Genomic DNA, 27,086 nt, shown 5'->3' with positions numbered 1-27,086 from the left:
ACAAAAAAAAAGTTGTTTTTAAAATAATTTAATAAAAACAATTCCCAATTCAAAAAAAAATAAAAAAAAAAAAAAAAAAAAAAAAAAAAAAATCAGAAAAGAACATTTTTGGAAACACTCTTGGGAAATGTTGTCCTATACATCAGTTGGCTATCAGTTCTGAAATTTGTCACACTTGTTGCTCAAAATCTAAATTACAACTTATAGACTCTGTGAATTAACGATCACCGCATCAGTCAAAAAATGTGTCATGAATTGCAAAAAAGAAAAAAGACGTATGCAAATCGCAGGACCAGCAAAACTAAGAAAAAAGTAAGACGCACTAATTTTAATTTGCAATTTTGTAGAATTCAGTATTATTGCTCATCTACAGCATCTATTGTCTGTTTGTACTAATAATTCAGCTATCAAGTTACATTTTTCTGCTGAGCACTGGCTTAATCTCCAGGGATGCAGCCTGAGTGCATTTTAACCATCCCATTTCCTGCAACAGCACTGGGAGAGATAGATGAGCACTCATGGATTCACAGCTCTGCTAATCCAACATGAAGACAAAAACAACACAACATGGACTTCAGATATAATGGAAACCATATTCGCAGGTTAGTCAGACATCTATGGTGACATAAACGCTGCTTGAAAGCAGGTTGAAAAATTTAGCAAGTAATGTTCAGTTTAACTATGGATGAAAATGCAATGAAGACAACATGGCAGTCAGTTGAGGAAGTGAGCAAAGTCCATTCCGTTTTAACACTGGAAGTGTATTTTATTCTACAGCGATAAATGTAAAGAAAACATGTTAAAACATGTTTGTGTTTTTAGTTACCTTCTGCAAAATGACTATGTACTGCAAAATAAACTGCATTAGTAAAAACTGTGAAGGCATCTTAGAAAACAAGTGTAATCCTACGAGCTCCTCTATGCCTCAACCTGCATATAACTACAACCAAGAACACCTGCTTGCCAGAACCTCACAGACTTTTCTTTTTTTTTTTCCCAGAGTTGAGACTTCATTTTCCTGGCTCAAATTTTATGAGCTTTATGATCTGACAGGTAGGAGAGATGAAATCCATTTAATGATGTCAAAACTGTTAAATTTTATATGTACTTCTACAATAAATGGAGAGTACAAAAGAGCTAAAACAATGGGGTGTTCTTGCTTCTGTCAGAAGTTGAACTGGAGACTGTTCAACAAATTCACAGGACGACTAACACCAAAACACAGGCCGGCAAAGTTGTCAGATTGGGGTGAAATCAAAGCATGAAACACGTTCTCATAGTCGGGGAGAGAAAGAAATGACCGATGCAAATTGTCGGTGCAAATGAGCAGACAGGTATGTGTTTGAATTGATCAACTTTCCTTTACCAGAGGTAATTAACAGGGACAAAATACTGTGGGGTTTTTTTATGAATAATTTTTCTGGTTAAATTTTATTAGTTTTTAAATACACATTTGATATTTAGCGTGTATTTTTAAAGCCCTTATTGTGAAGGATTAGGGCTACTGAGGTGTGGCTACATCGCATTAATCAGGCAGGAAGGCAAACATGGCCAGGTTTGCACATAATGTCAAAACATGCATTAACTTGGCTGTTCTGTAAAGGAGAGCCTTTCGACTCGGTGCAAATGCTCGCCAGAGGCCTTCAGGAAAAATATGTCTCGTTATTAATATTTAAGTAGTTTTGCAATGTGTGAGCAGGCTGTCAATCTTTTGCCACCAGTCCAATAAATTTGACAAGATTGACAAACAAGACCCTTCTGAAGACCGATTACGTTATAGGACACACATGTTGAAGCTTAACAAAACTCTCCAAAAGATGTTTTTTTTTTTTTTTTCTGGTTGTGTGATATTGCAGGCAGAAAACATTAATGTCTTTGCTTGGAAAGACCTGAAAAATGTTAGGTGCACCAATGAAAAAAATATCTACAAGTTATCAGAGAGTTTTACTTGCATTCCGTAATTCTAATTTTAACAAAAAAAAAAAAAAAAAAAAAGAAGAAGAAAGAAATGTATAATTACCATCTAAATCAGTATCAATTCCAGCTTGGGTCAAATTATTACTCAGCAAAAACAAAGGGATAATTTTGGTATCTTTGCTTGTCAGAACTTGCATTTCGCTAAATTACAGGCACCAGATTAAACAAAGATCACATCCATCATCATTGCACAAAAAAAAAAACAAAACAAAACAAAAATAAAAAAAAACAATGTTGCAGTAACCTATATTTTTAAAGAGGTTTGGGGTTCATCAATGTTAGCCACAGGAGGTTCTCTTAAAGTAGGCTAATTTCTGAATGCTAATTGTGTGTTTCTCTTTTCACCTGCAAAATCAGCCAACATACTCTACATTATTTCCACTTTTCATGTCGTGAGAAATAAACAAAAATCCAGGAGCTGCTCTAATTAGGATGAAGAACAAAAAGGAATGGAAAAAGAAGGAGTGGCAAAGGGTAGAGGAGGAGTGAGCAGAGAAAAATAGGTTCAGGCTAAAAATTAGTTAGGGAAAATATTTAGATACCTGGGAAAAAAAAAAAAAGAAACATAAGGAGTCGATATGAATGCAAGTGTTGACCCACTTTTCAAGCCTGGAGAGGTAACTTGAAACCTTTTCATAAAAAAAAAGTGAGATATGTGATGCATCTAGCTGAGTTTGCCATTAAAAAAAAGACGAGTAACGAGAACAGAGAAGGATCAAGGACAACATGAAATGTGTTCAAGCGGAAAAAGTTTAAATCGGGGTGAAAAAGTAAGCAGAGAGGTGACAGAATAGAACAAACAGAAACTCTGACTCTGTGTGTGTGCGTGTACGCGTGTGCGTGTGTGTGTGTGCTCCCACAGGACTGTGTGTGTGTGTGAGGGCTCACAGGAGGTAATTGATGAGAATGATGACCGTCTTACGGGAACAAGACATTTGTAGATAGGAGCCATTATTGCACTGTGAAACAGCCACCGAACCTTTCAGCCCGCATTTAAAAACTCCTTGCGACAGACAATAGTTCACACCGATGAATCCGATTGCTTGAATGCGCACATAGTTCGCTAAGAATGTGTGAACGACTTTGGAGAAGGGCTTAATTGTTGGTGTACGCATGTGTGCTGATGCAGGTGATTAAGCTCGCTTCTCTCTACAGATCCAACGGGAAGCTTATTTCCATCTCCTCTGCTGTCACAGTGACTTACATCTGATAATAGAAAGATTAGCGCAGAGCTATGTTTGACAGATAACAATCTCTCCTGACAGAAGTACACGTTAACAAGGGTGGACAACACAGGAGCTGTCAGCTTTAGGTGGATTTGTGGTGCTTAAGTCCAACGTGAGCAGATGACATTTCGATTAAAGGGAAATCTTCCCGCAGTTATGAAAGAATTACAGTTTGATGATCTAATCTGGCCCTTCTGGTTTATCTCGGGTGACTGACTATAATAAATTGGAAGTGATTGGACTGACCAGGTATTTATCGTTCGAGGGGATTTTATGGTGCTCTAATGTCAAGGTGCAAAAGATGTGAAGTTTTTTTTTTTTTTTTTGTATTTCTGTAGTCCAGGAAATTGTATAATATATCCTGGACCTTATTTAAACCGTAACGTAATTAATGTTTAGAGGTGTAGCATTATTTTACATCGCTAACATAATGTTGATGCAACATAGCAGGCTATTTTAATTATTTTATGAGAGGTGCATTTGCTTCATGGTTCCTACAACTGAGTGCCCACACCTCGCAAGCATCAGCCTTACACTCTGCAACAGCACCTGCAAAGTCATGCACTGGTCATTCTTGTCGGTGTTTGCTTGGGTGTAAAGCAGATATAAGGCAGATATTTTCCAACAATACAGGGTCGAGGTTTAAGCTGAAATAGTTGAAGGAGATGAATCAGCAGAATCTCTCCAGGCCATTTCAAAGAAACGCATGCTAAAGCTTGAGCCCAGTGGGCCCCATCAGGGTCAAGGTGTCAGCATAATTTCTTTGAAATTGTCTAGAACTTTAATGGTGAATGATATATGTTTTATAGGAGCTTTCTTCTATACATAAATTATTCAAAATAACGTAGCATTTGAGGATAGACAATCTTTACCGATCAATGTGAGGTAATTGCACACCCTGAATTATATTATTGATGTTGGCCCTTCGCTATAGGAAGTTTATTATAAATCCTAGGAGCTGCTTCTGCATCTTTCCCCAACCTCATCAATATAAAGGCTTTTCCACTGACAGCTTAATTTTGTAAATTTTTACTCAAAAACATCCATTGGTCTCTCACCAATTAGCATACTCGATCACGGGTACAATTTGGAGGTATGTGTGCTACTCCAAAGGTGCGGGAGCATAATTCCATGGGGAAAGCAGCACTCTAGTTTAAGCGTGAAAGGGGTTTGTAGAGAATTTGGACTGTTAAAACATTTTAACCCTGTACAACTGCTTGGGTGTTCACCTTTCTCTTTAATAATAGAAAATTATGCAACTGTGTGATGAAAATATGAAAATTTCCTGTTTGAACTCTCAGGCCTTGGTGTTGTGGGACTCCAACGACACTTACACTGGCGTGGAATTAAAATGTTATGTGCAAGAAACCCTGACCCTAAAATCGTAGCAAAACATTAGTAGTATTAAAATAAACTCTAATCCTTCCCCTTATTAAAAATAATTTTCAGCTGTAACAGCAAGAGCTGCAGTTGTGAAAAAGAACAGCCTGACTTCAGGCAAATACACAACATTTAGGATTTTTCATTACATTCAAGAAAGGGATTACAAAACACACTTTATTCTTCCAGACGGCTCTACTGAGGTCGTGCTGGTCGGAGTCAGTTTGAAGACAAATTTCTCTCCGCCTCAGAACAGTAGACACAAAAACATCAAGAAAGATTTAAAAGCACCGCATGGAAGGCTGCTTCAAAGCTATGCCAACTTATCTTTTAATAGCTTTTGTTTGCAATGACAGCCATCACTGGATTGCTTTGATACTGGCGGAAAACTGTGATGATTCTGAGCCTGAACCCTCCAAAGGCATGTTCAGATTTGACAGCATCACGGCTCTGACAGAGCATTTAAGTTGTTGAACCAAGAAAAGTTCTTAAATTGGCCCCACAGGCTGCGCACCACAATGGCTTATGCTGTTGTTGACTGTGCTGCTAACTCGCACAACATGAAAGTCAAACGATACTTGAATTTGCTTTTAGTTCTTTTTTTAAACAAAAGTTTGATCTTGCGATATAGTACATCCTGTTTTAAAGCATTCAACATTCACTCCCACACGCTCCCATATTTGTGCTCCTAAATATAAAACATTTTCTGCTCACAAGATCATAAAAAAAAGCCATTTTAAATGTCATTCTAAAAGGGTTTTGCGTCGTGGGTCCTGAAGAGTAATTAACATTGGGTGAAATCGGTATTAATAAGATACAGCTGTATAAAACAAAAATCACAAACAACAATTTAAATTTGGAGAAGTGCATCCATCTATGCCAGGGGTCCTCAAATCCAGGTCTGAAGGTCTGATGACCTCACACTTTTAGACGGGCCTCTGGTCCAACACACCTGAATCAAATGGCTGAATTACCTCCTCAGCATGCAGCCAAGTTCTCCAGAATCTTGCAAACGACCTCATTATTTGTCTCAGGTGTGCTGAAGAAAACCGTCTAAATGTTGCAAGACATCGACCCCCGAGGACTGGATCGGCGAAGCCCCGCTCTGTGCCGTTTTATTTCCAAACAAATTCTCCACCTCTCTGTAGACTCGCTCCACTCTGCAGCCAGAGAATTTATAACAACTGCTGTAAAAGCTGCAAAAGCTACACAAGTTACAATTGATTTCTGCCAATGATGGTGAATGTAAAGAGATTGAAAAATCATAAAAATAAAAATCTAAAAGCTTATATCTGGTCGAGGCATCTTTTCGGACTTTTGTGGATTCCCAAATAGCAGATTGTAAGAACTCTGAATCCAAGTTCGTTAAAATAGGTAGCCTGGCCAAATTCACGCCTTAGCAATTCTGCTGGGTTCTCCTCTCCCTTCGGTGCTCTGTCTGGGACGGAGTCCACGCCTCCAGCAAGCAATCACTTCTCAATACTGAGGGTCCAGACCCTCTGCACAAAGCAAAGCAAGGGGCTGGTTTTTACCAAACTAAAAACCAGGTGATTTACTTTTCCTATTCTTGAAACCAATTATTAACATGCATTGAATAAAGACACGAGACCCATTTTTTTGTGTGAATAAAAGTCATTAAGATTAAAGTTGGCTAAAATTTCAATGCCTTTAAACAATTTGGGAAAATCCAGGTACGATGTAGGAAATCTTTGATGTGTTAACTGGTAACAACCCTAAAAGCAGAATTTGCCATATGAGGTCAAACCTCAGTCTTTCCTAAATGAAGATTACCTTGCAGTGTTGGAGCATTATTTGGCTCCTCCTAGAGGAGGGTATTTTTCCATTCTTATCTTTCTTGTTTGTCCTTCTGGTTTTTTTTTTTTTTTTTTTTGCTTTATCTACTGTCGAGTCTTTAATTCTCATCTTTTGTTAAACAGAACAGAATTGTTAAAGGAAAAGAAGATGAAAATCACCATCACACTTCATTGCCTTCCTGCTCCCTTACAGATAATGAGATAATTGAGCCTGTGTGGCCAGACAGAGCAGCCAGTGGCTGCTGCTGTTGATGCTTCTTGCTGTGAGAGTGACTTTTCCCTGTCCGAGGCTGCTGGTAAGCTTATTATTGCCAGCTGTAAATGTCGGGGGAGACAAAGCGCAGGTGTTTGCCTAAAGACCATCTGCGGTGATGGCAAGGAGACAACAGAAACATTATGGATGCAAGAATGTCCAAGAACATAATTAGAGCTCGATCTGAATGAAAGGAGGATTAGAGGGAGTAGAAGGCCTGGGGAGGGATAGACGATGACGTGCATTTATAATGTCTAATGAAATTATTCGCATCCCCTAAATATTTAGTCAAGTTACAGGCACAAATTTCAATGTGTTTTATTGAGATTTTACAAGATGGACAAAGATTTGCTCTACCATGCACCATAATGAAAATTAGGGTCAATATTGATATTTAATCTCCCTGATCTGGATGATACTTACCAATATCTATGCATACTATAAGTGTAATTCCTTGCCCTCTTAGCACAGTGAAAACCCAACCACGCTGCCGACACGGCCCACAATCCTGCACTGAAAAAAAAAAGAAAATGCTGCATTGACAACTGCCTCCCCTCCCCATTCTGAAACAGAAATTTAATTGCTTAACGTTGGCATTACCAGCATGACTCCAAGTTGGCAGCCAAAGAGCACTCCACACAACTTAGATTTTATTTGTCAATTAGTTCATCTAAAAAAATCTATATATTGTAAGATGAGTGATGGTACAGATCAGTGGTGTAATGCCTTGTATTTATAATTGTAATGTACAATCATCCAATGTAATTTTGTTTTATAACAAAATGTTATGAAAGGAATATGTGGCTATAGATCCATGTTGGGAAACATCACAGGAGATGTTTTTATTGCATCCCCCACCAACATACTGGGCTTCATTTTAATTGCCTTGCAGAGGCTGTCAGGTTGGAAATTGATCCCTTCAGTCATAACTTCAGCAACCTGAAATATTTCTATTTTCTAAAATGTACATTTTAAAAGGCTGAATTTTTGTATATTTCACTGCTGGCTATGCCTTGGGCTGTTTTTTTTATTTTTTATTTTTAAATCTCAGTAAGCCTGTACGAAAGTCTTTTACGAAGGCTATTTGTTTTTAAAATCAGATTCTGTATGAATAAAAGAGGAGTTGGATGGCCAGGTGGCGGCTGTGATTGGGATTTCTTTTCTCAAATCATGAAATGCAGAAACAAGTGGTCAGATAATACATTTTTAGAAAGTCCAAAGGGTCAAAGAAGAGGAAAAGTTTCTAGTTTGGAGGCAAAACACTAAAATCGACTCCCCACTGGAATAACTCCATTTTAAGCAGTATCTACCTGTCCGCATATATAATGACAAATCTAACTCTTTATCACAAGAGACGTCTAACAGGGGAAACGCTTCTCTCTATCCCAAGAAACACTGTTTTAAAGTGTAAGGCTACATTAAACCTGTTCAAGCTGCTTGGATTTTAGCCTCCCACAAAGCAAATGGAGCTACAGGATTTCTGGCAGCTTGCTCATTTGCACCGGAACCCACCAGTTCAATATCCTGGTAAATTACCGCTGCTCAGCCTCTCTGGCTCCAAGGCCGGCTAATGCACTTCCTGACACAATTCAGTCTGGAGCTTTTATGGGAGATCAGCATCAGACACCTTACGTGCTTGTTCCTGGAGATGAAACAATCCGTGGTCTTGTAGGTTTTCTAACTGGTCTTAAAGAAAACAGAACTGTGAAATAAACACGTATAGCAAGACGGAACAGCGTTTCCCTGACAAATAACCTTAAAGGTCTAATTTTCAGACTATATTGATCGAGCCACGAACCAATTTTCTTAGAGGAGCCGCGACAATATTGAGGCACAGATAAAATTTCTATTACACTGACTGAGTTACAAAGCAATTCCATATTAGTTTGTCAGAAATATCACCATCCATACTGCTGAAAGTGGCCTGAAATTTGCTTCTGTCTCATTGGATGCATTTTCTAAAATTCACCAGATGTACAGTGGAAATAGTTTGCTCCTGTTCATCAACCAGCAAGACTTCGTCTCCAGACAGGCGTCAAACAAACCCACAAAAACTTTTATGTTTTTCAGTCTTTAAACATGAAACACTGGCACATTTTTAAGACATAATTTTCAGTTACAAGCTGAGACAGTCACTGCGTATTTGATAGCAAAGGCAGATTGAATATTAGAGATAAAAACAGGCAGTTAAAGATGAACCACCTCCAGTGCAGCAAAGGCCCAACTCCCACGTTTTGCTCCATTCTAAACTAGTTTTCCGATCAACAAATAATGAGTTGATCAGTGAATTTATGAACTCACCATGCATCTGACAATTCAAAATGTGAGCCACGTCAGCGGCTTGCAAATAAAACAATACACAAAATTAATCTGCTGAAGTTACGTATTGATCTTCCATCTGTCTGCTTAGTGTATTGTTAATCTATAAATGGGACCTTTTTCTAACTTTTTTTTTTTTTTTTTAACAGTGGCTTCTTTTTCATGCACTTTTCCATAAAGGCCTGATTTGTTGAGGGTGCAGCTGCTTCTCCCATCTTAGATACAGATCTCTGCAGCTCTTCAACCTCTTGGCAGCTTCTTTGATTAATGCTCATCATTCCCAGCCCGTCAGTTGATGTGGGCGGCCATGTTTTGGTAGGTTGCAGTTGTGCGGTACCCTTTTCCCTTTCAGGTGATGGATCGAGTAGTGGTCCATGAGATGTTTAAATCTTAGCATCTTGTTTCACGTCGTGCTCTTGTTTTAAGCACTTCCACAGCGTTCTCCCTGCTCTCTCTGCAGTTTTTCCTGTTCTTTAAAAAAATGTTTGCTCTCTGATGCTCTACAGCAGACCTCTGATTAATTACCCAAATTAATTTTATGTACTTATTAAATGACTTCTAAATGAAGTTTGCACTGGATCTTATTCAAGGGTGTCAATGTAATCTGGGCAGAACATTTTAGGGTTTTCTTTATCAGACTTGAATACCATAAAAACACAATCGTTTTTCTTGAACTTCCCAATAATAATCTCTCAATTGTTTGTTGCTGTCATGTGACAAAAGCAAAAATAACGTCCCTCATAAATCTGCATGTTCACACAAGTAGGTCAAAATTATGACCACCTTAGAATTGTAGTGTGAGGGTGTAATTTGTCATTATGGTTTTACTCCAAATGAAGAACAAAGCGGCCTCTCATCCGTCTATTTATAAATGTTAACATGATGAGTCTGAAAGATAAGAGACATTTTGAAAAATCTTTCTTATTAAGAACTAATATCAGTGAGTGATGATAATATCTGCTGGAGGCCCTCAAGAATCCAAGTCTGTTTACCCCTCATTAATCACAAAAGATTTCTAGTTAGGCTGATAAAAAAATAATAATAATAATAAAAAAAATATCATCTGGATTCAATCAACAGAAACCAAACATTAGAAATGCAAACTTCATTTAGGAAAGATACAATTGAGGAAGAGTGGAAGTATGAGTCAGGTTTTCTTCTGCAGCTTTCAAAGCTTCCTTGCAGAGTTCCACAAAGTTATCAGCTTGAAGAAGAGGTGTACAAAAACACACACACACACACACACACACACACACACACACACCCACACACACACACTTTATTGTGTGGCTTGCTGAATCTTTTTTAGATTTGAATATGTCAGATTATTCCAGCCTGAAACTATGATTAACACAGTTCCCCTGGGCTTTTTCATTTGCAGAAAGCTGATCTGACACCAACGGTACGAGTGCGACAGCTTTAGTAGTTCTACAGCACATCTAAAGAAGGCTTTTCTAAATGGCACCTCAACGAGGCTCCCCTCTACGACATGTCGTCTACTCCACTGTTTCTGCTTCATTTCAGGGTTCATTTTTTTGCCATCATCTGATTTTTCTTTTAATCATCTCTCCTCTTATCGATGTGAAAGGGTGAGAAGGAAACCCGAATAGCAATCGCGCTTCACTGGGGATCAGCTGATCATCAAGTATTCAAACCCACATCCACCCATCCGCTTGGACATAGCAGTTCAGTCTTTCTGTTTAAGAAGAGACAACTCAGAGGTAATCATTAGCACTGGCAAAACCTGGAATACACAAAAAAAAAGAAGATCAGAATGGGGATTAGTACTGTTCAGAGTAAAACTGCAAAAAAAGAAAAAAAAAAGAAAAAGGTATTCCTCATGAATAAAGAATGAATGTGTGAAGATGTGAAAGCGCCAGAGGAGTTGTCGGGGAGTCTGACCTCAGCTGTGAAGCATTACGTCAGCTGCACACTTTCAGCTGCACACTTTCAGCTTAAACCTCTGTGGTGCAAACCCTGGTTTTAAAAGTATTGTTCTGAATGAAGAATAAGGCTGCCAATTGTTTCACTGCCTGTCAGTCAAAGCAGAGATCGTCACCGGAGCGGGACATTTCATTAGGCTAATTTAAGGAGTGGCAGACTGGAAGAGGAAAATGCAGGAAGGATGATGTGTTTTACCTATAGTCCTCTAACAACTCTCTAAGCCGTCTCTGATTACAGCAGAAGGTACGGCTCAAAAAAAGACCTTCTGCTGCTTCATTTATTCATTTAATGTGTGCACCTCTGATTCAAATACCATGACGAGCCGGAGTTTTTAAAGTGATTAGTTCCCCTTGATGATTTCATAATGTGCAATAGAAATTCTGCAGATATCTAGACTCCTTTCAAACAGCCTAAAAATCCTTTATTATCTGAAAGCATGATGGAGTGCAGCGGCTGAATTAGGGCTCACTACAAGTAATTCATTCATTTGCATAAACTGAAATTCGTCCAAAGACATAAGTAAAAATAATCTTTTCAATTGGAGTAAATAAAACATTAGCTTCCAAACTGAAGAGGCAGAGCTCAGCTTGTGTCCAAACACTTATGAACTCATGCAACACACAGCGGCCTTGATGCGCATGGTGATGATGTGTAAAAAGCCTTGAAATAAATTATCTTTCTTCTTCTTCTATTTATTTTTCCCAGTAGCATGATCTATGACAAAACAAACCCAAAGAAATCTTGGAGATTCATTATATGTAATTTCATATATTGTTCTGTGATCAAGCATTGTCCTACAAAACTTCACAAATTGCACAATTATTTTCAATAGGAATATATTAATATATTCTTATATTTCTCCATATATTTTGGATTATCCTGTTAAAACACTCAGAAAGGACCCCGTAGCAGTTTTCTGTAGGAAAACACAATACCTGTATTTAAAAAGTTCAGTGATTCAGGATACCTTGAGCTCTAAGAAATCTCCCCAAGAGAAATATGCCCACAGCATCACAGATCATCCTCCATACCTAATTATGGATATGCAGTACTTTTCCCACATGTTACTTTGGAGTGTATTCAAACCTAATGGTTGTTATGGAGGCTTGCAAACTCCAAGATGGCCCTCGTTGCTGCAGTTCTGCATCGGTTTGTGACCTGAAGGCATCACGGCCGCACTCCAAAGCCTCCATAACTCTTTAACAATGCTCAGATGCTCAAATATGGATCTTTTTTTGATTGATTTAGTTATCTATATTCTGTGCGTCAACTTGAACCTTTGCACAAAGTGGTCAAGGCTCGTAATCTGTCAAAAATGACAGATGGCCTTCAAATTTCCCCATAAAAAAAAAGAAGAAGAAAAAAAAGATTTCCAAAGGGTTTGACTCCACTGATTAAAAAAATCCCCCCAACAAACAAACAAAACAAACAAACAAAAATAAGACAGTTTGTTCCTCCATTCACTAAAAAGAAAATTCTAAAAATAAAAGGTTGTAGTTTTCCAAAAACTTCAGAACGGACTTTTGCTACTGCAAGAAATTATGAACTTATTTCAAGACTTTTCACACATTTTTGCTGGGAGCTGAAAGGTGCTATTTGCACATTTTGCATGATTATATTTCAGACATGCACTGCATATTAAAAAAAAAATTGCAATAAAGTAGGTTTAATTTTCTATTTTTTATTTCTCTTGCTCTCTGATAAGAAATTGAATGTTTGGAGCATTTCAAGTTTGTTGAGAAAAATTTTAGAACAATTATGGTTTCAAATAAAATTTTAAAGAAGCCTTACAGGTGATTTGGCAAAACAAGCCACTCAAACTTTAACACATAATCATCTCATAGGTTATAGATGAAGATTAATGCATCATCTGGTCCCCTGGAGAACTGGAACAAAGATGGCCCATAGGTCTTAGTTAACTGGGAATGAAGGCAGTCTGCTCTGCCAGAGGCTGAATACATTTACTGGGTTTCTGTCTGTCCTGTTCATAATGAGCCTGAGCCAAATCCATGAGGTGGATATGAAAACATTTCAAGTATGAATCTACTGGGGTCAAACTAAGTAAAATCGTTCGAAAGAAGCTGGTCCTGGAGGGAAAAAAGAGAGAGAAAGTGCAAGAAGTATTCAGAGAAGTAGGTAAACAGCAATGGCAGTGGGAGAAAAATTGACCAATACAAATCAATTCCTTTATCAGTACCTGCTGATTATGCGGAGCAGAGTACATGTGAGAGGCAAAACGAAAGGAGAGACGCATTAATGCACAAACCGCTGTTTCAGACGTCAATGTGCCGGTCAAAGCTATTAACATTACTGACAAAGGAGACAAAGCTCTTCCAGATACCAGGCCTGCAACGTATAGAAGTCTACATCTTAATTCGTTGCACTATTTATGCAACATGGACAGTTTTCTTTTCATTACGCTGCAGACCAAAGTCGTGAAAACGTGGGCTGGTTTTTAAATTATTTTTTCTGAAGTCTCCATTAGGCAGGCCATAAGCACAGCTAGAGTCACACATTGGAACTAAGAGGTCTAAATCTGCAGTGAGCTGATAGAGCAGATGACTGGCCTCGCTCACTCCCTCATAACTTTTCTGCTACTTCAGCTGTAAGAGCTTAAAAAAAAAAAAAAAGGCTGAACTGAACTGAAAAAGCCAAAACACATCATGATGATTCAATAATATGTTATGTTTGAATTAGATAAAAAAAAAAGAAAATGTATTCCCATAGTGACGAAATTTCACAAAATGACAATAATGTTTTTCACTCCAAATCATCTGTGACCAAGTGTAAGATTAAACCATTTACTTGAACTAGGAGGCCCATAAAACATAAATAAAATAAAGTTCAAATATGCACTTCCTTGAAACTCCACAGCCTTTTTATTATTGTTTTTGCTTTACTGGTCCTCAGGGCTGGTTTTGGCAGCAGGCGACAGACAAACTAATTTAGCAACCAGCTGTTAAGTGCAATAGACCATTTACCAGCTAAAGACCTAGAAAAAGCTTAGAGAACAATAATAAATCAATGCAATGCCTTTTTGTTCAGCTGTCCTCAAGGAAGAAGCCACTAATATTTATATAAAAAAAAGACATTATTGAATGGATTTTACTGAAAGAAAATGGGAAAAAAAATGGGACAGCTGATGGCAGCGTTTATCTTTATGTGACAAATTTGGTAATTTGGGTGTTTATGATATAAAAAAAAAGTAAACGAAAAAAAACGTACAAATATACATGTAAACATAAAATGAATAAAAAAACAATTTAATTATTTCTGATGAGAGTAATAAACTTAATTTGTGGTGTGAGACAAATTAGGATATCTCAACATATGCTCCTACTTTAATGGGTTACATTTGCACTTGCTGCTGTGTGATCACTAGATTACATAATTAGAACATTGTTACTCAGCAGATTTACTTGTTTGAAACTGACATTATTACTGCTTAAAGTTTTACTTTTTATTGTGCTCTACACACATTGCCACAGGCTGCTGAAACAATGTTCTCTGGACAGACGAGTCCAAAACCTTACTCAGAAATCACTTCCAACATTCTGCAAAGGTTGCTCAATCTAATTCCCCTATTCAAAATATCACAGATAATGAAGTTCCTCCGACTATCAGCTGCAGACCTTTGGATCCCCGTGTGATCGGTGTTTGCTGCCGCTTCAGGAGATTTAATTGACAGATGAGAATAGAATGGCTTAGGAACGAAAACTCACTCACCTGGGGTGTCATTCCATGACAAAGATACATGATGGGAATGTTGTCAGAGTCTGGCCCCTGGTCCAAACATAGCTCGTCTCTCAGACTGTTCTTTAGCTGGGGAAAAAAAGAAAAGCAAAATAAAGCAAAAGGGAAAGGGGGAAAGCAATAATGTTTGAACACGTTTTAAAAGGAGAAAGTATTGTGGAGGACAAATCTGCTAACAAACTGCTCAACACTTCAAATTTTAATTTTATTAGAAATACTAGGGGAATAAAACGCAAATCACATTGCATCTTGTTTCGTATGCTTCTTGTTCCTGATTAACTACAATTTTTATGGTGTGCAGTAACTTAAACTAGTGTATTTCACAGGAAGGTGGAGAATTCACCTTCCTGTGATGTTGGTATTTAAATTTTGTTAACAGAGTACATTTCAAAATTGTAAAAAAAACAAAAAAACAAAAACAAAAAACAATCCTGCTTTTGATTTGAATGGCAAATAATCTTCACGTCTTATTTCTGTTTTTGTTTATGTTTTATGACTTATTTCTTCAGGCTAGGGATAATTTATGTGACAGACAGAAATACACACCCTGCACAATATTTGCAGAAGCTAGGTGCAAAAATGTGAATTTATTGTGGCTTTTTCTTAGTTCACACTGTGTCAATAAAAATACAAACGGGATCAAATAAATACATTTTACATCACCATGAAAAACCAGAAATGAAGTTCTTGCTCCCAAAGTGACACCTTCAAGCTTGACTGAAATTTGTAGCTGCACACATGCACAAGCAAAATTCCTTACAGAGAAACATTTTGTGAAAAGATCGTACAAAGACTGAGCTATTTGGCCAAAGGGACAAAAAAATATGTATAACGGAGTCAATGTAAGGTTTTTCAAGCCATAGAAAATGGCAAAGCTGCTTCAGGTTTGCCTCCTCCAGATGTTACATTTCAATTTGATTTAGATCAGGGCTCATAACATTTTCTTTCTAATCTCCTGGAACAACGCCCTCCTTTCCTTCCTGTCGTCCATGTTTAGTGCGATTCACACCATGTCACCAAACAGAAAACCGACTCCTTGTCACCCTTTAAATTGACAGACTGCCCGATTTAAAGCTTGGACACACCTGTTATGCTAATTAGTAGACACAGATTAGCTTAACATGGCCCCATAGTCAAATTATGTTCAGTCTTTTTTCAAGTTTTTAAAAATGATTTTGTTGAAAGAGTTCAAAAGCAAGGTCTGCTTTTCATTGGTTAATTTTCTTTTTTTTAAAATTATTTTTCATTGATTTTGCCAGTTTCAAGTTATTTCAGTGTCTATTGTGGTGTTTTTGGTCATCATCAGAGGGGTACAAACATTTTTGTCCACATGTGTAATGGAAAATTCTTTATTTGTCCTTCAGTAGAGAAATGTTTGAACCTCAGCAGCAAATAAGAGTTAAAAAAAAAAAAAAAAAAAAAAAAAAAAAAAAAAAAAAAAAAAAGCACACCGGTACACACATTCTGGAAAAAGTGATGTTAAATTTCATGCAATTCCATTAAATACTGGATTGAGTAAAATATTAAAAACTTGAGTCACTGTTTACTTAAAAAGTTATACCTTTAATAAATAACCTGCTGTTCTGTGCAGGAACATGATCTATGTGTTTATATCTAAAGAGAATGAGGTTGTGCGTACATTTATATACGAGTTGCCTCAGTGGGAACATTATTAATTTCTAAATGATGCCTGGCACAGAAAAACAATCAGTCATGATCTAATTTGCTATATAAAGCACAGCAACAGGGGAGCTTCCCACAGCACTGATACTTTATACATGTTCACTGGTTACAGTTGCTCTACAAGACGGGGCTGCCTCGAGTTCGTTATGATGAAATTCCTAATTCAGTGACTTTTTGACAATTTTCTTTTTGATGGAATGATGGATGGACAAGCAGACGGACACATGATAGACAAAAAGGATATATTAGGAAACCCCAATACCAGTTCTTGAGATCTACTGTCCTTCAAGCTTTAGATGCAACCCTAAGCTAACAAACCTAAATCATGTGACTGCATAACCTCTTTAGTGAGCCATCAAATTTGGCAAAGGCCTTCGTTTGATTCAGGTGTGTTGTAGCAGGGATGCATCTAAAACCTGCGGGACAGTAGACGTTAAGGACCAGAGTTGGAGACCCCTGGGATGGATGGATGGATGGATGGATGGATGGATGGATGGATGGATGGATGGATGGATGGATGGATGGATAATAGACAGACTGACCAATCTCAGGCACACCTGACAAACTCTAAAATAAGACAAACCCTCTCAAACACTAAACATTTGGGTGAAAATGTTCCTTTAAACTTTATACTTTAAGATGTTACTTTTATTCTTTTTTTAATTAAGCAAAAAAAAAAAAAACTGCCTCCTATGGCATCTCTGTTTTTCTTTTGTTTTTTGCTTTGATGTTTTTGCAAAAAATAATTAATCCATTATGGCAGAACGGTGCACAACAAGGCTCTAAGTGGGTGGCTAAAATGGGAATAAATGGAATCGGTGCAGGATAATTGCTGCCTCCTAGCAGAAAGTCACACAAACACTTTCAACTAACCTTCACCTTTTTTTGGCAGCTGTACAGAAATTTTTCAAAAAAGAAAAATCACCATTTGGATTTGCAGCCCGTTCATTTAGCTTGGCTGGACGCCACAGAAAAGATCGCGAACTAATTGATCAAATTACATAAATTGTTGCTCAGAGCAAACCTTCAGGCGTAATTTGATTTTTGTTTTTTCCTTTTTCAGAAAAAGAAACAAGGCATATTAAACGACTCTCCCTTATTTCAGAAATGGTGTCAGGTTTACAGATGCATGCCACTGCCTTAAACAAGTGTGCAGATTATCTAAATGATAGAAGCAGTTTGCTAAAAAAGCTGTGTAATTCAAGCAAAAGTGGACAATGAACTGAAGAGACTTTTACATTCAGATCAATTATACATCTAGGAAACAAAAACACATATCAAAAGGAAGCAGGATGCGATTCTGCTGGTCTTTATGTTCCCTGCCTTGTCCTTACTAGTACGCGTTTCTGCCCACAGCCTGTGTCAAACTCTGATGAGATAGTTGTCAAGAGAGTATTTTGAGCTGGGAAAAGCCTGTGATGGAACAAAAATATGGCCTAAGGTGCAGCTTGAAAGGCAGATTTCTTTTATGCTTTAAAAAAGAAGAAAACGTCTGAGCAATATTTTACTGGCCCAACCTTGGCTATGATGAGAACATTTGCTGAGGCACATATTCTGCTGCGCATAATCTCATTCTGCCATCCCCATTCATGTACAATAACCCACCACATAGATCCAGAAAGACGTTGAAAACTTTTGTCCACATTGACTTGATCAATGATGTAAATATTCTTTTCCACATCATCTCAAATGTACTCTTTTATGGTGTAAAAGGGATGGATTTGGTAGGAGATAACACACAGGAAGGCTGTGACTGAGTTGTCGGAGAAGTGGTTGTGAGAAAAACATTTTTTGGTTATAGGAGATGACTGGATCCAGAGAGCGGTGCCTTCTGGGCGTCCTCTGCCAGCTGTTATTTTCGCAGATCACTTCATTGACTCAAATTCAATTGAAATTCTCAGTAGCTGCTCTTTCTAAAACTTTCTTCCGAGCTTTGACCCTGGATAACTGGCTGCATCAGTAACTTCTTTTTCTCTGTGTCTGAGCCAAATCCAGATTGCACGCCAGCCGTACTTTTCATCTTGAACTTCCCTTACGAACGCCAGAAGTCATTGGCTTTGGTGACTTTCTAGTGGTAATGATATGACAAACCTACTACATATAGACTTCCAAAGTGTAGAAGAAGTAAACCATCAGGACTAACACATGAACCGATTATGAGCGGAAAAGCGAGACTTTCAGCTGCTTCTATTCACCGTTTCCACATTTTACTGAGAAATATGCAACTGAGCAACTGGACTGAATCAGATGAGAAAGTACATCTGCCTTAATGGTGGTGCTAGAATTTAACTTTTTTAAAATTGGAATTGGTCCCAAGTTGTCATTTAGTAAAGTAGTCAATCAGATACAAACAGATCATTTGTAATACCAGGGTTGGGTGCTGATATGCCATATCTATAAATTGTGTTGAGCAGAAGACTTTCTTAATTTCTATTGACATAGCCATTGTGCAATGCATTCATGTAAGAGTCTTGTGTTCCCAACATGCTGTCATCAGTTTCTGCCAATGTTCAGCTGTGGTTCAGCCTGTTTGGAGCTTGCCATCTCTCCTTTTATGTTTTTTTAACACATTTTACAAAGTTATACACGCAGCCCCAAGCAGAACCGACGAAAAGGTGCAAAAACGACGACTGCCTCTAAAGGATTTGCTGTGAATCTTTTATTTACATCCTGAGAACGGTACATAGTCTGTTGGATCCGTCTTAACTCTGTCATACAAGTGACCTTTTAAAAGAGATGATTTGAATACAAATGCCTGCTTAATCCTTCACAATCTTTGGCATGACCTTTCGTCTTCCTCATAAAGGACAGCATCATATGCACATTCAGATTCTGAGATGAATCAAATGTCTACTAAATCAGATCCCACTACGTGCCAAATTCGGAGTTTTAGATGAGTGGGTAGTTCGAATGACATTTCTTCATTTACTGCAAATATCTGTCCTATGTAGAGCTCTTTTTCTCCGTCTCTAGACAAGTTATCGTTCAAGCTCCAAGATCAGGACTTCATCTCTGCTTCGGATTTCTTACTGCATCCCACGGTCTCTCTGTGCTCTTCTGCAGTCATGTCACATACGGTCCTGCAGGGGTTTCAGCGTAGTGCTCGAGCTTTTGAGGGCTGATCAGAGCTTTCTATCTCATAATGTGTCATGTTGGTGTCACGTATCAAAAAGGCAATTCACAATAATCTGATACGTTATTGATCCCCTGAGGGATTTCTGCTCCTGCTCCATTTCATGCACATGTCAGAGGTCAAGTCCACGCATAAGTTGGCAAATCAACTTCTTGCTCAAAGGTACTAAGACTGAGTGAGCCTCAAAGGAAACACTTACCTTAAAATTCAGCTTCTAAAACACTGGCAGGACCTACAGACAATTTGCTTCCGGGTAGCCAGATTATAAAAAATAAGGAACAGACTAATCTTATTTGGAACATTTCAGAAGGTTGTATGTGGTCACCAAAATCTCCAAAAAGTATAAAACCAATATTATTCTCTTTGCCAATGTTTTATTTGGATATGATTTTTAGTTTTTCTTGGTGGAGGAATGGCTTGGTAATTTAAAGATGACTTAAGGGTATGACTCCCAGACGAGTGAACAAAATGGCAAACATTATTGCCTGAAAGCATATTTGAACATGACTGATGCAAGGCCAGAAAAAAAAAAAAATGCACCTGGCGAGCTGTTCAGCCAGCATCCAAATGAACCACAATTTTACTAAAAATATAAATAAACATCTGTATTTAGGCAACTCTTCCACGTCTCATTTCATCAGCACCCCTAATATAAAGTCGCCCTCCTGTCTGACTGCTGATATGCAACACCGAGATCAGGAAGAAACTTTAGAAAAGCTCAGTACACGATTTATATCGAATTACCATGGATGCATATAAACAATAACTAAACTTTTTGTCTCCAATATCTGAAGTAAATCAGACTAAAACTTTCCTGCTTTATTATGACCAGACTTATTTGCATTTGACTTATAACACACGTTTCTGCTCGGGACAAAGGCTCGACTCCAGGTGCAAGCCTTTTGGTTCTTTAAAAGTTTTCATTTAACGAGGTCTGACTGCACAAAGGCAGTTATTTTTTATTTTTTTGCAACTATCTAAACCCTACCAGTGTTTTTGCCCTCTTGCAATGTTTCTGCTTAAATACAGTCAGTCGAGACAACATAGGATAAGTAATGAAATGAAATTTTATTCGAACATGATACAAATATAAAAATAAAATAGTGCACAGTAACAAGAAGTGCATAAAAAAGAAGAGAAAATAAGTAGGTTAAATTAAAATAAAAAGTTCATTCTTGTATCAAGAACTGTTTTCGTGTAGTAAGAGGTTTTTAGTTGTTGTGAAGTTCACACAATTAAGATAAAACCAGGAGTCTTACGCAGCAATAAAAATATCTTGTGAACAGACAGGTTAGGGATTTTTTTACGTCTCATCTCAGGATGAGCAGCCAGAGGGGTGGAAAAACTGTCACTTCTCAGTGATGCAAAAATCACCACACAGACCACTGGAGAAATCAGCAGAGCAAAATCAATAGATGTAAAAACTATTGTTCTCATACCACTGGCAATCCAGACTGGGGAGGGCAGCATTGATTACCTGTCATTTCAGGTGTTGCACCGGACGTGAATGTGAAGATTACAGTTTAATTACCATTGCTTGAATAGCATGTCTGGTCGTAATTTATTTATAGGTCTATTTTCAGCCCCAGTTTTAGACTCGTCTAATCTGTTCCTGTGCAATTACAGGAACCAAACAGATGTAAACCAGTTAATAATGCAAATGCTTTTATTAGCTTTTCATATGATATGTTGTGACTTATGGGGAACTGGTGTCCACAAGAAGCCAGCCTTTGCTGCAGGCTTCTTGTGGATTTCGCTTTTACTGTGTCGCTCAGTGTGTGTCTGATTTAGTGGTCAGGGATAAGATAAATGGGCCATTGTGTCACGACTTATTTTGATCTCATGAAGCAGAGCTCAGTCACGCATTCTGAAAAAAAAAGAAAAGGTTTCTAGAAGCTCTCAACTTAGAAAGGTAAAGTTCAAATTAAAAATATACTTTGTTTTCATTTATTTTGTGGATGCAAAAGGATCACTGTTAAAACAATTATTTACTAATGTGGCAACTTCAAGGTTGGACATTTCTCAGCTTTTCAGAATAAACATCTTCTCTGGCAATAAGAGGTTAATTAAATGTTGGACTATTTTTACATCTTTATTGAGGGTCCAGATAAGAGTCCAGGTTGCTGTGAATTAAAGCTTTTCTCAACCAGGAAAAAGCCTAAAACACACAAGCAATTCCCACGGATTCCCGCTGAGCTCTTGTCCTAGAAAGTCAGCGTAAAACCAAAGTTGCGATTACCCCTCAACCCTAAAGCTCAAGGTTTCAACTTGACACTGTCGAGTGCTATCACTATAAAAAAAAGGTTTTATTAACTGTATGTGCATTACAAATACTGATATAAATACTGTAAGTGCTGAGTGGTGTGGAGCATGGTCAAAGACTCCAGGAATAAAACTTGAGAATTCTGCGTACTGCAGAGACAATTATAGGCTTTATCGGCAGCGTGCCAACCCATTTATGAAAGGCTCGAATGTAACAGAGACTCATTAATTTGGGCATATTTAATTGTACGAGTCCTATAGATTTAATTAAACTGTTTAATTAAATGTCTTTAATTGAAAAAGGGGAAAATTAGAGTCTCTGAAAAGACTAAATCTGATTTGAAAGTATTAGAGTCTAAATGTATAACAAGAATAAAAATGGCCACTTTTTCATGATAAATGTGAATGGCACCAAATACTTCATTTCCTGTTTGGAGGAGCTGGGATTTGAGGCGGAGGGAAATTATGGTGCAGCGCTGTGATTTTATGCTGCCTTGCTGCCTTGCCAAAAAGTCTATGAAGCCGTTTTGTGGGGAGTCTTTGTAGTTTTGTGGGGAGTCTTTGTCACCGAAATCAGGGTTGTTAAAGGAAACTTACCACTCCATAAGCAACAGTGTCGCTGTACGAGCGCAGCTCTGGGTAGATGTTGGAGAGGAACCAGCTGAACGGTCGACATCTGAGTCGGGACCGCAGGGCCTTCCTCTCAGAAATGTCCCCGATGTCTATCCCTGAGTTCTAAGGGGAAGGAGTAAACACAAGCACATTAGTTTTCCAGTTTTAGCTTTTCACTAATACTCCGCGACCTCAAGCAGTGCGATAAAATACAATGCGCTTCGACCCTCAGATTTGAAAGGCCGCAGTAATCGCGCAGCTGAATTCAGGGTCGCCGGCTCCTTCCAGCTCTGCAGCAGTTCTAAGAGGCCAACTTGAGAGCCTTAAATAATAAAGGAGCCCAAAGAGGACAATAAATGTTTGGAGAGGAAAGTCCTGGGGGGACGGCATTCATTTAAAAGACCCATTTTTGTTAGAAAAGAAGGAATGATGACTGCAAGCTATTAAGCAGCAGATGGTTAAGGGAGCCTTAACTAACAAAGTATTCTGATAACTTTCTGATTCAATTTTTCAGAATGGATTTAAGTGGGAAAAAAACTGACAGCATATGCCATGAATTAAAAAACTAAACTGAAGTCCAATTTTGACAGAAAACGTTTTTCCTATTACTCTTGAATAAAACATTAAAGCTCTTTGATCGGTAGCTGCTTGCTGAAACAAATAACCAATCAACCAAGCCCTACTTATTACATTTATGCGTCTAGCCATGTTGCAAATTACTTTCTGAAGTTCAAAGCATCAGGATGCAGAAGGTGATTTATGGGACTTTGACTGTGGCACCGTTGTTGGGCTGGACTGAATATTTCAGAAACTGCACACACAACAATCTCAGATTTGCAGACAATTGTCCAAAACAGAGAAAATATCCAGTAAGCAGAAGCTGTTAGGACAAAAAAAGCCTTGTTAGTGTCATATGTCGAAACAGAAAAGGTTGGAGACTTGTTTTAGATGACATGAAGTTAATAGCAGCAGCTGGGATGTGAGGGGGAAAATGGACATTTGCACCACCGAGAGGCAGGCGACAATTCTGCAGCAACTGTTGGGAACTGCAACCTATTTGGGGACCAAAACCTCAGTTTCAGACACCTTGTTGAGTCAGTTAGAACGAAGGCAGCTGTGATGACAAAATGAGGTCCAGCTGAGTGGCCTGAGAATGTAAACACTTAGTTAGAAAATGGATGGTTGATGTGACTTCATTGTGTTGTATGAAGTCTAGAGGCGGAAACTCTTAGATGCAGCACCGTTTCTGTTTTAAAAAGCTCCGTGGTAATCAAAAGATTGCAAATGCTATGAAGATAAAGTAAGTCTAAACTTGGTTTGGAAGATTTTAATAATCTAATGGAATTCACGAAGTTTTGCAAAAATTTCCCCCCCCAAAATGTTTTGTCAGTAAATCACACTGTTCAAATGTTTATTCATCAATCAGGTAAGAAAAAGCTACTTTACTCAGGAACGGGGCAGTGCTTGGCTCATACATGAGAGAACATTAAATAAATAAATAAATAAATAAATAAATAAATAATCCAGTTAAATGTGGTTGCTAGAAGATTCCTCAATGCAAAAAAAAAAAAAGCACATACACAATTCCACCAACCCGCAGTCTTTCACCCACAAATAACATGAGAATGACACTCCAAGCAGCTGCTCACCTGCAGTGGGACGTTCCAGGCCATGTAGACGTGACTCCGGTACTGGTCCATCCACACTTCAGCCACTCTCAGAGCGTTGCGCCGCACGTGGGCCGTCAAGTTCTCCGTGTAGGGCTTGTGAGCGCGCTCGATGTGGGCGATCCTGGAGCAAGGCAGGACCTCCACGCTGCCCCCACATTGCCACACCTGTTGGGATAATCAGAGGCTGTTTGGCAGTTCAAAATGAAAAACAGCAGGTGTTTTCTGCACCTGCCAAGTCGGAGCGAGTTGAAAGAAGCAGATTAACTACTCGAATGCGTTGACTCAACCCGTTAACAGAAGCGTAACAGAGCCGTAAGACCATGCCGAGAATGCTCATCTAGGTGCTTTGCTATTTTTCCACCTTTCTACACCTTGTTGACAGTGGAAAGCTGTCAAATATGTGAGCAAAGCCAAGCTAGCACGACGACAGCTTCGTGCAGGATTCACTATAAATAAGAACGAACGTACAGTCCACCAGAGGTACTTTAATGTTAGATTGTTTTTTTCAACTTAGATATAAAAAAGGTAAATATAAGTCCCTGTTTGTACAACACAAATGAACGTGGAAGGAATTTATCTGAATTCTCACTCAGATCAAATCCATCTATAAAAACACTCATGTCTTGAGTCTGTGCCTCACGTGCACACACACATTTTATATTTTAGGGTCTGTCAGCAATTATCGCTGACATAAAGCTTGATAATTTTTTGCTTAAAAAATAAATAAATAAATACAACTGCTTAAAGTCAGTTTTAGCTTACTTTAAGCATATGCTTAAGGCCAATAACATAACCTACAGGAACGGAACAATTTCTACTTTTACTGAAGGTGGAAAGAATAAGAACAAAGTTGTTTCTGGCCAGGATATCCTACACTTAATAAAAAGTAAAGTGCAGAACTCTTGGGAGTCCTCATCATGTGTTCCTCCGACTGCAGCATCTGTTTATAAGAGCTGTTGCAGCAGCAGAAGACGACGTGTCAAGGACAAGCTGTGAAAACTCCCAAACCAGGACGACGGGAACAGGATGATGTCCTTTAGTTCTCCCAGTCCTGGGAGAAAGAACACATTTCTCTGTTCTTGTTCAGAACGGACCGGCCTTTAGAAACGTTTTAATGCCACATCCTTATCTTATTTACTGGTCTAGCTGTGAGCCAAGCAAAGTTTAGTATTTACTTGGATTGTAAAGCATTTTAATATTTTCCTGTTAGACTAACATGTATCATCTGAGGTGTTTGAACAATTAGGATTTTATGATTGAAAGTGAACACAAGCACAAATTTAGTCCTAATGTGCTGCTTCTCAGGGCACACTCATATTTTGACAATTTGTTATTTTAATTTGAATTATCTAATTGGGTAATAAACAGATGAGCAAACAATGTAAATATGCCAAAACTGGTGCTGCTTTATGTTGTTAGCCTCCAGTTGACCAGATACAAATACTAAATTAGGAAAACAAAACAATGTCAAACACAGTACCACAGCCTCAGCCTTAATTAAGTTCAATCCTTGGGTTCAGTTCTTCAAATGGCATGTCGCAGTTTCTTGTGGGTACCACCGTCTCATAGCCTGGCTGACCTTTCTCATCTAATGACATTTCAGCTGTTGTTTGAGTTTTGGAGGTTGACGGCAACTTGGCAGCTTTTTATTTTATTATTCACAAAGATAATAGATGATTTGTGACCCCTCCCTATAAAAAAAACAAAAAACAAAAAAAAAAAACACAGCAGCCTCAACATAATGTTAGAGCACTTAATCATTTTGTCCAAACACTGAGAATGCTTATTGTCAGAAACTGTCTGAACCTCTCAGAAAAAGGCTGGCGTCATCATCCTGTTTTCTTTTCAGGGAACTAATAATAAGGAAGGAAAGGTCACCCTGATTAACAAATAAAGAAAGAAGAACCAGCTTTGGCGCCGTCCTGATTTTTACTCTAAATGTCTTTGTGCCAAACCTTGTAAAAGTAGTAATGAAATTTTTCACATTTTCTCAACTAAATGCCAGAAACATCAATAGATTGTTTGTTTGTTGAGCTAGATCAACACAACATACGGCACAATTGTACAGTGGAAGGAAAAACTTCTCACAAATAAAAGGGTAATACAGTGTGGTGTGCACATCTATTCTGCCAACTGATTTAATAGTTTGTAGAAACGATTTTCACTGCAATCACAGAAGCAAGTCTCTTTGATATCAATAAGCACACATAGAAACTGACATTTTTCCTCTATTCTTCCTGTTTGTACATATTTTCTAACCAAAAGTTCTCTGCCATTTTAAATCTAATACATGGGTATACTTTTATCTGAAGCATCTCAATCTTGACTCAACCTACTATTACGTCTATTGCAGGTTTTAACTGGTATACTGCAGTAAAATGTGGTACTTAGCTTGATCCATCTTCCTCTGACCAGCTTCTCAGTCGCTGCAGAAAAATATGTCCTCACAGCATGATGATCCCTGCACTATTTTCCACAGTGAGGATGGTGAAAAGATGACTGAAAGTACTTCCGTGTCAGGAAGCACGCTTAGAAAAGACGTGAATTAATATTCTCCAAAAACTGTCCTTTTTATAGCTGCTTTTACCGCATTTTTTTCCCCCGCAAAGGTCCCTTTGTTACCCATACAAATTTAAGAGCAAAACCAATACTAACTCCTGTAAAGATGCTCCTTGGTAGGTCCAGCATTTCCAGACTTTCGTGGATGTTTTTTTAATTTTTTTTTTTTTTTTTTAAATGCGTATAGCAACCCTTGCTGTGTTTGTGTGTTAAATCTTTCCTTCAGGGCTGCCTCATTGCCTGCGTCCATTCAAAGCAAAGAGCTGCTGCAGAGCAATAACTAAACTGTTGTACTGGCTCAGAGCCCAGACAGGAGCATAAAACCAGAGCCAAATTCTGAGGTGGTGAATGCCACTCGCAGAAATACCTCGCAGCTCTCTCCATCCTAGATTTACAACACGGGGTTAGAGCATGAGGGGGTATTCTTCAAGTATGGCAAACAGTGTCTGAGAAGGTGGGTGTGCAGAGCGAGATAGAGACAAATGTTAAAAAAAGACAAGA

At 38.2% G+C, this 27,086-nt stretch overlaps 1 protein-coding gene across 1 annotated transcript in view; it reads right to left on the bottom strand.

Annotated features, from left to right (window-relative positions):
• The window catches only part of LOC106950403 (polypeptide N-acetylgalactosaminyltransferase 18-like), a gene marked incomplete at its 5' end in the record, with an annotated part of 69,363 nt that overhangs the window by 22,185 nt on the left and 20,092 nt on the right, over nt 1–27,086 (bottom strand). The window contains 3 exons of the mRNA XM_015037240.1: nt 14,640–14,735; nt 22,342–22,479; nt 24,006–24,191. Of these exons, the coding sequence (XP_014892726.1) occupies nt 14,640–14,735; nt 22,342–22,479; nt 24,006–24,191 (420 nt within the window). The remainder of the gene's footprint in view (nt 1–14,639; nt 14,736–22,341; nt 22,480–24,005; nt 24,192–27,086) is intronic.

Source organism: Poecilia latipinna, unplaced genomic scaffold, assembly GCF_001443285.1.
Source record: "Poecilia latipinna isolate Pla-1442-1.1 unplaced genomic scaffold, P_latipinna-1.0 Scaffold399, whole genome shotgun sequence".
NCBI classification, from domain to species: Eukaryota; Metazoa; Chordata; class Actinopteri; order Cyprinodontiformes; family Poeciliidae; genus Poecilia; species Poecilia latipinna.
This window is presented reverse-complemented; position numbering and strand designations above follow the sequence as displayed.